The 12,313-nt window shown below is 43.7% G+C and overlaps 1 protein-coding gene across 3 annotated transcripts in view; it reads left to right on the top strand.

Moving 5' to 3' along the window:
* Positions 1-12,313, top strand: part of ALS2CL (ALS2 C-terminal like) — a 757,501-nt gene that overhangs the window by 621,181 nt on the left and 124,007 nt on the right. For all 3 annotated transcript variants that reach the window (XM_069647086.1, XM_069647089.1, XM_069647088.1), the window contains one exon: positions 8,288-8,464. In XM_069647086.1, the coding sequence (XP_069503187.1) occupies positions 8,288-8,464 (177 nt within the window). The remainder of the gene's footprint in view (positions 1-8,287; positions 8,465-12,313) is intronic.

Below are 12,313 nucleotides of genomic sequence, written 5' to 3'. Positions count from 1 at the left end.
ATTACACCATTTGATGCTCCGTGGGGAAAGAATCCTACAGTGGGCGAAATCGAGGACTCGAATGCAAATCCCGAGTGAGACGAGTGCCGACGAACGTAAAGGTAAACCCGTCTACGAGGAGCCGAAAGATCAGCTGATTCGGGCCGGTACAGGCATCCGAAGTGTCAAGGAGAGGTAACGCGATACTGGTGTGACTATTCACGGCCTCGAAGGCGGCTTTCGAGAGGGCGGAGTTGCTCCCTATGGCAAAGACAAGTCGACCTGCTGAAAGGGGAGGAGTCGAGGAGCTGCCTCTGAACGAACAGCTGAGCCGCGGTGTTAAGTGCCGCAACGGCTCAAAGCAAGGCTACAGCTACAGAATAACAGCTGTAAAGAAACTGAAGGTATGCGTATGTGTGAGAGGTTGAAGAGGACGTAAAGGAAAGGACAAACAATAAGTCAAAGCATAGAGAGTCAACTAAGAGTGCTATTAAAACAAAGGCAAGGTTAATCAAGGAGCATTATGGACATTATCTGAGTGAGTAAGAAGGTTAAGGAAAATATCTAAAACTGTAACGTGACGCCTCAGAGAACCGAGTGGGGGGAAGTTCTGTTAGAGGTAATCGCAACCAAACAACCCTGATCCTCTTAAAGAGAATTTGCAACAAAAATGCACAAAGACAGTAAGAAATAAGAGAGGCGAAGACTGCACATACATATTATTATAAGAGGGAACAGGAAGAGGGTGAAAAGGCTGAAAGACTGCTGAGACAAGAAAAGAAGAGATTGGGAAATAGTAGAGAAAGGATAAAACAGACACCTGAACTTAAACTGAACTGTTTCAAGGAGTATAAGATAAACTAAATAATATAGAGATTAGATGAAACGGACTTAAACAAAGACTTACCTGAAAAGTTCTTCTTTGATTTGATTGAGGATATCCACCATACCAAGAACACAATTCGAGAATCAAAATTTATCCTTTTTACTGAAAAAAAGAAAGTTAATTGTTAATAAAAGTTGTTTCGGAAACAAGTTACCACCTACTATCAGTCTCAGTGTATTTACTATAGAGTCTACTGAGAGCGAGTATCACAATTTGGTGTCAGAATTGGGATATTAATAGAACACCATGGAAGAACTTATTAAAACGTTATCTGAAGGACAACAACTTCTCCAACAAGCTATTCAGCTTCAGAACTAACAAGCCCAAGCGGACAGACAAGCCTTTCAACAGGCTATTCAACATCAACAGGCACAGTTAATAGAGGCTACTGCCTTACGTAGACACTCTCAAGTCCCTGCCTCGGTCTTACAAAAATACACTGTGGGAGAAGACCCCACTCACTTCTTTGTGAATTTTGAGAGAGTAGCGAGGAATGCTCAATGGCCTAATGAAAGTTGGTGTCATTACATCGCACCCCTCATGACCGGCGAGATGCAAAGTGCCTATCAGGCAGCAAATCCAACGGGGGAGACACCTTATTTAGAGATGAAACGAGTGCTTCTAGAGCGCTTAGGCCATGATGAAGAAGCCTACAGAAGCCTACAGAATGAAGTTTCGAGAGATTAAATTACAAACCGAAGAAACCCCATGACAATTATTCTACAGAGTCAAAGAACTCGGAGACAAGTGCGATAGTACAACCCATGAGATCTCGGAAAAAATTGTGATGGAACAATTTATTGAAGCCCTACCACCGCCAATGCAAAGATGGGTCCGCCAACATCATCGGCCCACCCTTGTTGAGGCTGTAAACATTGCTTCCGCCTATCAAAAGGCTGGACAAGTTCGACCCATCTCTTATGTGGCAAACCCTAAACCACCTACAAACTTGAGTAGTCCTTCTATTCGACCAGCCCCTTCTACAAGATGGCCTAACTCGATGCTTCGGAAGACAGAATGGGAACCTCCGAGGTTGAGGCCATCTAGTGAAAGTCCGGCGGGGATACGAACATCTTCGGCAACGCCAAAAGAGATTGAGTGTTTTGATTGCGGTGAATGTGTCCTAAAAGAAGCAAAGTGGAACCAATGGATGTGGGAAACATGGAGGTTCCTAATGAAGGAGTTGGCCAAGAATTAACATCTATGCCTAAGTCATCTTATTCCTATATCTGCGAGGCTGAGGTGGATGGGAAACCCACAAGAGCCATGGTTGATACTGGCAGCCTTCAGACCGTAGTAAGTACAGATCTAGTAGGAAATTCAGGAGACCTGAGCAAGCAAATTTCTATTTGTTGTGTTCATGGTGATGTTAAGCCTTATCCTACTAAAGAGATCAATTTGAAAGTAGCGGGGGAACAAATGGAGGTTCGTGCTGCGGTGATGCCAGTATTGCCAGAGCCTCTCCTAATTGGTTCCGATGTTCCTAATTTTTCACGAATTATAAAGAGAATAGAGGAAGATTGGCTAAAAATTGCCCCTTTTTATTAGGACCAGATTCCTACATCTTCAAGTAAAGAGAAGAAAGGAAAGTCTAAGTTAAGGAAATTAAAAAAAGACTGGGTAGAAAAAAGATTTTGCCCGGTGGCCGTCGATTGGAAGATTGATGAAGGGGCGATAGTTTCCGTAAGGCACAAGAATTAGACCCTTTGTTAGGGAACGCTGGAGCAGCTGTCCAACCCCGGATGGTTGGTGATGGTCCCTCCTTTATTCAAGAAAAAGGACTCTACTACAGACTCAGTAAAGATTCCAGAGGTGCTACAGTAAAACAGTTGCTAGTCCCCAGTAAATACTATCAAGCAGTTTTGGAAGTGGCTCACTTACAGATAGGTGGTCATTTGGGGACTGAGAAAACTACACAGAAAATTTTGGCAAGATTTTATTGGCCAGGTTTATATGCCCAAGAAGCCCGCTTCTGCCAAACCTGCCCCGAATGTCATAGAAAAAACAAAGCAAATATAAAGAAGGCCCCGTTACAACCAATGCCGGTCATTATAGAACCTTTTAATAGAATCGGCTTGGATATCGTTGGCCCTTTAGAACCATCATCAAGGGGACATAAGTATATATTGGTGATCGTCGACTATGCCACTAGGTACCCAGAAGCGTTTCCTCTTAGATCTACCAACGCTCAGAGTATTTGTGATGTGTTGATACCTTTTATCAGCAGGGTGGGAATTCCGAAAGAGATTGTCATGGATCGTGGTTCCAATTTTATGTCAGCCGTCATGGAACAGGTTTGCAAAATTCTACAAATAAAACAGCTGAAAACGGCGATCTATCACCCCCAAACAGATGATCTTGTTGAAAGGTATAATCACACGATTAAAAAAATGTTACGCAAAACAGAAGATCCCGGCGGCAAGAGTTGGGACAGAATATTACCTTGGATTCTCCTCACTCTTCGAAATACACCTTTGAACTCCTGTTTGGGAGATCTGTGAGAACGTTATTATACATCTTGAGAGAAAGTTGGGAAGAAGAACCCAGTCAAGAGATTTCCTTAACTGAATATACATATCAACTTAGAGAAAGGGTGGAAAAGCTACAGAATATTGCTCGAGAGAATTTATTAAAGGCTCAAACAAAGCAAGAACACTATTATAATCGGAATTCCCAATTGAGAACTTTCAAGAAGGGAGACAAGGTGTTGGTATTACTTCCTATGTCTGAAAATAAGATGCTGGCAGCTTGGAGGGGACCCTACCTAGTGGAGGAAGTCCTTGGTCCACTGACCTACAGGGTGAGACAAGATGACCGAAGATTTCCAACACAAACCTATCATGTGAATTTGTTAAAAAAATGGGTCGATCCTAACCCCACTATAGCCCTGATTAACACCAAGGAAGCTCCTATCGAACACTTCCCTCAGTCAAAAGACGAGCTTGGTATAGAAGCTTTAAACATAAATCCAGATTTATCGGAAGACCAAAAGAAGGATCTCGAGGGCCTGGTTAAAAGGTATGCAGAGACATTTTCTACTTTACCAGGAAGAACGAATATGACATGTCATCGCATTATAACTCCTCCCGAAGAATTAGTCAGAATAAGGCCCTATAGAATTCCGGAGGCCAAATTACAGTCAATCAACAATGAGATTAAGGAGATGTTGGAAATTGGGGTCATAGAGCCTTCACATAGCGAGTGGTCGTCACCAATTGTGTTGGTCCCAAAACCAGATGGCACAGCTCGATTTTGCATGGATTTTAGGAAACTGAATGAGATCTCAAAGTCTGACGCCTATCCCATGCCAAGGACAGAGGATTTACTCGACAAGCTGGGCAAAGCAAAATATTTGACAACTATAGATCTGACCAAAGGGTACTGGCAGATACCTTTACACCCAGATGACAAAGAGAAAACAGCTTTTGCTACACCATCAGGTCTATTTCAATTCAAGGTGTTACCTTTTGGGTTACATGGAGCCCCAGCAACATTTCAGAGACTTATGAATACGATCCTCCAAGGGCATGAAAACTATGTGGGAGCATACCTTGATGATATCATTATCTTTAGTCAATCTTGGAATGACCATTTGGCCCATATGGAGACTGTACTTCAGTTGTTATGGTAATCTGGTCTTCATATAAATCCTAAAAAAAACTTTTGTAGCCAATTTCTATACAAGGTATTTAGGCTACTTTTTAGGGCAAGGTGAAATTAAACCACAAGAAAATAAATGGAGTGCTATAAATAAATTACAATTTCCTACAAATGTTAGACAAGTCAGAGCCTTTCTTGGTTTTGTCGGATACTATAGAAGGTTCATTCCACATTTTTCGATGTTGGCGACACCTTTGACCAATCTCCTGAAGACATCGCCTTCAACAAAAGAAGACTGGTATTCGCCGGAAACCGAGAATGCTTTCCATAACTTGAAAAATGCTCTCTCAGAGAAAGCAGTTTTACATTGCCCGGACTTCTCAGCGCCATTTTATCTACACACAGATGCGTCAAGGACAGGTCTTGGAGCGGTTCTCTTTCAAAATCAAGGTGAAACCGAAAGACCTGTTCTTTTTATAAGCAGAAAACTGTTACCTCACGAACTACCTTATGCCACGATTGAGAAAGAATGTCTGGCTGTAAAATGGGCCATAGAGACATTAAGGTATTACTTGTTGGGCAGAGAATTTACCTTGGTAACCGATCATGCTCCCCTAGTTTGGTTGGCTCGTAACAAAGACAGTAATCCCAGAGTGCTCAGGTGGTTTCTTTCATTACAACCTTTTACTTTCAAGACTATACATCTCTCGGGGAAATTTTTGACCCAGGCAGATTTTTTTTCCCGTAACACTACCCTTCCCGAGCGTAAGGGCTTAGAAAGGGGGGTGTGTGATAATTATAAGGTTAATTCTCCGAAGAAGGCATCATCTGATTTGGGTTTGGGCTCTGGCAATACTGAGCAGAATAGCCGTCAAGAGAGTTCGACAGGCTGTCAAGAAGAAAACAAATATATGAAGGGTTAACTGGGCTATTAGATATGCCACAGGTAATTGACAAATCCCTTGACCAATCAAAGTCTCTCTTCCACTACAGCTGTGTGTTTCTATCAGCCAATGTCTGTTTTGTTTACTTTCTGGTTGCTAGGAAACAGCTCGAGGAGAAAGAAAACGACGGTTCCAAGTGGGCTTATTGAGCGATGAAAATAAAGAGTTGCGCCGTTGCGCTGAGTTATACGTTTTTATATGAGCAATCGTTACAAATCGCTACACCGTTTGATGCTCCGAAGGGAAAGAATCCTACAGTGGGCGAAATCGAGGACTCGAATGCAAATCCCGAGTGAGACGAGTGCCGACGAACGTAAAGATAAACCCGTCTACGAGGGGCCGAAAGATCAGCTGATTCGGGCCGGTACAGGTGTCCGAAGTGTCAAGGAGAGGTAACGCGATACTGGTGTGACTATTCACGGCCCAGAAGGCGGCTTTCGAGAGGGCGGAGTTGCTCCTGATGGCAAAGACAAGTCGACCTGCTGAAAGGGGAGGAGTCGAGGAGCTGCCTCTGAACGAACAGCTGAGCCGCAGTGTCGAGGGCCGCAACGGCTCAAAGCAAGGCTACAGCTACAGAATAACAGCTGTAAAGAAACTGAAGGTATGTGTGAGAGGTTGAAGAGGACGTAAAGGAAAGGACAAACAATAAGTCAAAGCATAGAGAGTCAACTAAGAGTGCTATTAAAACAAAGGCAAGGTTAATCAAGGAGCATTATGGACATTATCTGAGTGAGTAAGAAGGTTAAGGAAAAGATCTAAAACTGTAACGTGACGCCTCAGAGAACCGAGTGGGGGGAAGTTATGTTAGAGGTAATCGCAACCAAACAACCCCGATCCTCTTAAAGAGAATTTGCAACAAAAATGCACAAAGACAGTAAGAAATAAGAGAGGCGAAGACTGCACATACATATTATTATAAGAGGGAACAGGAAGAGGGTGAAAAGGCTGAAAGACTGCTGAGACAAGAAAAGAAGAGATTGGGAAATAGTAGAGAAAGGATAAAACAGACACCTGAACTTAAACTGAACTGTTTCAAGGAGTATAAGATAAACTAAATAATATCCCGGGAGGATAGCTTAGCGGCAACGTGCTCACTTTGGAAGCAAGACGACACAGAGCAACAGAGGTTCGATCCCTGGGTCCGTGCTTAGAAACCTCTGGGTATTAAGCGCGTTATGAATAACCTATCATATCATATCATATAGAGATTAGATGAAACGGACTTATACAAAGACTTACCTGAAAAGTTCTTCTTTGATTTGATTGAGGATATCCACCATACCAAGAACACAATTCGAGAATCAAAACGAATCCTTTTTACTGAAAAGAAAAGAAAGTTAATTGTTAATAAAAGTTCTTTCGGAAACAAGTTACCACCTACTATCAGTCTCAGTGTATTTATTATAGAGTCTACCGAGAGTGAGTATCACAGGGCCGTCACTGTGAAGTGCACTCCCAGCGGAGCCTGTCATATATTACTGTTTGGAGTTTGCTCCCGACAATAATGTAAGCAAGGGGACTAGACAGGGCATCTTTTGTGCTGCAGCATTCCACACAACAAAATGCGCAGGTCACCTTTGAGAATACTTTTTTTTTTAAGTTGCTGTAGTTTTTGAGAATATGCCTCTCCAAGCGCAAATGCAATTCAGATTTGAACCAGTGTTAGGCTTTGCGAATCCGGCATAGGAAGCAGGTGCAAATCTGAGATGGTCACATGCACGCCCCGATTTGCCCCAGTGCAGACCTTTGTGAATGCAAACCTATGAGTGCACTCCATATCATTTGAAGCATTTTCCTCACTGTGAAGTGAAACAGTTTTGAACGTGGACCATCAATTCTGTAATGTTATATTGACAACAACAAAGATTCCCAATTAATATATAAGCTGGAGCATCTGGGAAAGCAAAAGTACTGAAAAAACGAAAATGAGGAAGACCCCACATTAGCATGATATATAACAGACGTGAATTTGACACTTCTGTAGCCTGGTGTAAGCATAGCTATAAAAACAAACAAAGGCAGAGACGGTAATTTGAAATATGACTTTTAAATAACCTTTTGAAGACAATGGGCCTCATTCCGAGTAGGGTGGTTAGGGATACCGGGCACCGGTAAGGAGACCGGTGCCGGTAATCCCTTACCACCCTATTCCGAGGTCCCTTAGCGGGTCACTTCCTTAACGCCTGGTCTGACCAGGCGTTAAGTACGGGACCCGTTAAGGGACTTCAGAGCTAATAACGGTATCGCAATTTGCGGTACCGTTATTAGCTACTTCCCCATTCCCATTGAGCCCTATGGGGGCTCAAATGGGAATGGGGAATGGCTTTTTCAATGGGGACTTACCGGTCCCGCAAAGGTCGGACTACACCGGTAAGTCCCCATTGAACGAGACCGGTGCCGGTACTGTTATTGGAGGCAGTCATGGCGCAAATATCGCCAGGACTACCTCCAATCTCGGAATGAGGTCCAACGTTTTGCAAAAGCCGATACTGACCACAAATCCTAGCAAATCAGGTTGGGTGTGTGCAAAAGATACTTTAAAATACATTATTATTTACACCACGATAATAACACACTGGTAAGCAGTCATGAAAAATTGTGGTTGGATACATCTGTAAAATGGCTGCCGGGGACAAAGCGACATGTAACGTTTTGATCTCGAAGCGCATTAATTGCAGCTCCTATGAATACACATTGCGCGAACATGTTCCAAAGGGGTTGTGACGAGATGAGCATACACATGGGTGCATTAACATTCTTCTATAACTTCAATCATGACACTTGCCTTGTTATTTTTTGAGGGACACTTCAATACGTCGATAACAGGCACTCACTTTGCTGTATTTTAATATTCAATATTGTTGTTTTCAATTTGCAGTGCCCTTCTGAACTCGTCCAGCCTTATTCTACCTCTCATCCTGCCCCGGTTTTACCCTGAACTCTCCATGCTGTACCTGGTTTACCACGAGCGGGAAGACGCCCTCTACTGGCAGGGCATTGTGCACCTCGGCTTGTTCTCCGATACGAAGCTGCTGGAGTTCCTCGATGTGCAGAAGTGAGTGCCTGTTTTTACAACTGCAGCCAATCAATGTTACGTGAAGAAAGACACAGTACATTGATCATTTCCACTGTGCACTAGGAAGAACCCCCCCAAAACCCACCCAAGCCATGCGCAAGAAGGCTACCTCTATGATCCGTTTGCATATTTCCACAGGCTGCTCTGTGTACAGCAAGTATTGAAACCAAAGGGCCCAGTATTCCCATGTGAAAGTGTCTCGTATGAGCGCCCAATACCTTATAGCCAGGGCTAAAGTCGAGGGTACGCGCGGGTGGACGGAGTCCACACACTTTTTTCCCATCTAAAATGAGAAACATTGAAAGTCTTCCTTGAGTTTATGAATTTAAGCAAATCTCAGGGATCGAACCACAATCATCAGGTTTGTAGGCTTCACCACTGCACTATATAAACTGATGAAAAATAACAAACAACTAAAGGTGAAATGTCTCATTTTGGTACTGTAAGTTCCAGATAAAACATTTGTATTGGTTCTTGGAGTTTAAAACATGCACACCTTTTAACGTTTTCAAAAACACTATTAGAAGAAAACATCGTCTTTTTGTTTTGTGTGTGTGTTGACTTTATGAAAGGCAAATACCATTCGTCCTGTGCAATGAGGGTGGTTATGCAACGCCAATTTAGTGAAATGTGCATATTTCATCTTGATATGCTAATTTCTGGTGACATCAATTCCCATTGCGTTTGTTCATAGTCCCCCACTTTTATTTTTAGGACTTGACCCCTGCTTATAGCATGGAGCCCACTCAGCGAAGGATTATGAGCAGTGCACAATATTAGCAGGATTGCAGGGGCAGAAGGAACAGCTGTGATCAGTCAGAAATTGCCATTGAGGCACACATGTTGGCCTCTGAAGTCGAGGCTGGTTGCCACGACTAATCGTTTGCGAAGTTTGGTGGCCTCACATTATGGGCAGCTGGTGAACAGCGGGTCGATAACACGTTTATCCCATTATTCTTGGAATACCACACCGCTTTTGTGTGCACATGGACAGCGACCAGCATGAGGTCAAGGTGGTACTTCACATAGGCCACGCAAATGGCAGCCTTCATCTTGACGTCCAAAGTTAGCCCCATTTTGTTTGCAGGGAGGTGCATTTCTCATTTGCGTTTACTGGCTTCAGCCAGAGCTATGTGCTTTGTCATAACAGGCACCAATTATACCCCATCCTCATGATTAAAAAAATGGCAATGTCCGCCTGTCTCTGAATGTGCCTTCACCCTTCAGATATGGCGAGCTGGAGCTAGTGAGGGCACCCTTGGTAAAGGTCTAGCACCGACGGTCTATAACAGAAAGGGATGGCTGAAACTATGTCGGTCAACAAGTCTTATAGAAGGAACAGGGGCAACGAGAATACTGGGACAGGGTTTAGATCAGCTGTATTTGATGTCAATAACACTGCTTTCTTGCTATTTGCATACAAGAGTGTTGTGAAGTGCTCTGCTGTAAGGGTGGATGCTGACTAGTCTGCAATGTATGAGGCCAGAGAGGATGCTGGAATGTGAGAATGTAGATGGATGAGTGAGAGAATGCTAAGGTGCTGGCATTCCACCTGTGGCTGTTGGACACTTGAAGCCTGGATGAAGGCAGCCAGCAGGTTCTTCTCTTAAGATCTATGTATACTGGATGTAGCGGAATATAGGAACTGTATAGTAACTTACCAGAAGCGGTTTGGAGTACGTTTACAACAGAGAGCATTTGGTCTACTAAGCCTGTGCGATGTTGTAATCAGTGTTACACAATGCAGCGCCAGTTGACCTGTCACTTGTGTATCTTGCAAGTTAGTAGCATCTCCTTTGTGGTCTCAAATGCCCAATGGTTGAACTTTTCGACTCATTCACCATCAACGGTTTTTGGGAGTTATGATACATGATATGGCATTTGTAACGCACCTATACACAAGTGTTTCAAGGTGTGACAAGGCAAGGGAGGGGGAGGGGCAGTCGAGCGCTGTGTGTGACACTTCACGGAAAGTGTGGGATGGGCCTACGCAAAGAAATAAATAGGGGGCAGAACATGCATATTTCCCATTCTCTCAGCAGAATGAGAAAGAACAAGAAATAACGTGGGCGTGTTGAGGGATGGGCCGCGCAGTGAAATTGCATGCCCAGTCAAGCATAGTCCTATCTGAATTCATGGAATCCAACGCACAACTTCTCGTCGGGCAAAGGTACACGCAAACCTCGTGGACTCACCACCACATGGTAGGAGGCACAGAGCACTGTACACATAGGATCCTATGGACAAAGGTAAGGTTTACATTGCATTTTAGGGGTGCCGCTTGAAGATAGGGATGATCGTATGCAGATTAGCAGAGTGCAGCCTTGAATTACGGGGGTTCATAAACAGATTATCTGGGCGTTGTCATGAGTTAAGTGAAATGGAACGCAGATCCTCGGAGTGCAGTTTTGGGTTACGGGGGTTTGTACACAGTCTCGCCGGGGTGCTGCCTTGGTTGTGGCCCACCAGTATTATCGGGGTGCTTGATGGTGGGGATTGTGTATGCGGAAAGGTCGGTATAGTCACTTGTTTTGGTTTGCGCGGAGGAATATCATGGGCGTTCCGGGATCAATTTGCACCTTGGGTTACTTTGAGGTTATAATTCCATGAATATGCGGTGCGCGCAATACAACTTGTTGCACTCACAAACACGCAAAGTTGTTTTACATGCACAATACTTTGCTGAGGTCTATGTGCCTTTTCTATGAATCAGGGCCTATCTCTACTCCATGACACTAGCGCGGCTTTAAAAAATGTGGCCTTAAAGCATTAAATATTCTTTGCCCTTCCCAGTTATTCAGCATGGGAGGACGCTATATACACGGTTGCATAAAAGAAAGCACCCCCTCGTCTAATTAACTATGACCTTATACAAATCTTATACCATTTGTTTGTTATTCGCGTTCTCTCTGCTTCGGCCCCTCCCCCTTACCGCTCCCATATTTGGTCTCCAGTTTGTTCTCCAATCCCATATCATGTACTGGCTATTGGTGCTATACCCAGTCTAACCACCAACGCTGCTGCTAGGGAGCATGTCATCTGGCACCTCTTTTCCTGGGAACTGAGTATCTAGAGACAGTTCTAGTTGAGTGTGGCATGAGAGGTGGGAAGGAGCTGGACATGGGCTGGGATAGTGGTGGAGTCATGGTAGCCAACTAGCAGGCTGAGCCAGGTGCGCGGTTCAGGGGGACTAATCTACGGGGCTGTATTTTGTTCATGTTTGCAAGGGTTTAAAGTCGGATGAAAATTTTGTCTGGTCCCCAAAGGGCTACAAACGGTTGTGGCTTACGAAGAGGAGGGCAATTGGCATCATTATAATTATTCAGTATTTTGGTAACCTTCATGATATCAATAGCCACAACCTTGCATCCTGTTCAGAGTTTGGAACCCTTTTTCAGGCACATTTAGTATTCCAAGGATTTCTATTATGACTCTTGCACCGTGTAATTGAGACTGCAAGTAAGTGAGGAGAGTTGAGGGTAACTCAAGCTGAATAGCTCTCATGCATATCCAAGCACAGGAGAATGGCCTAGTTTTTCATATACCACGTACTTATACTTACTTAGTGGTCACTCTTTTATGCACTTCCGATTTTTCCAGAAAAGTGGACTGAGACAGAAGGAGCTAATTTGCCCATCAACACACAAAGTTAGTGATGTGGAAAAGCCAAGATTCAAATCTCACACTCTTGGCTCCAAATTCTACACCTTCTCCTATAACAGCGTGTTACAAAATAATGTGTAAGACAACAGAAACTGCATGCCAACCCTTGCAAAGAAATATATTAATTGTGCACTCGGTAGAAATAATTGCCATTCGTGTCCTTGT

This window comes from Ambystoma mexicanum, chromosome 2q (assembly GCF_040938575.1).
Source record: "Ambystoma mexicanum isolate Mex_15411 chromosome 2q, UKY_AmexF1_1, whole genome shotgun sequence".
NCBI classification, from domain to species: Eukaryota; Metazoa; Chordata; class Amphibia; order Caudata; family Ambystomatidae; genus Ambystoma; species Ambystoma mexicanum.
This window is presented reverse-complemented; position numbering and strand designations above follow the sequence as displayed.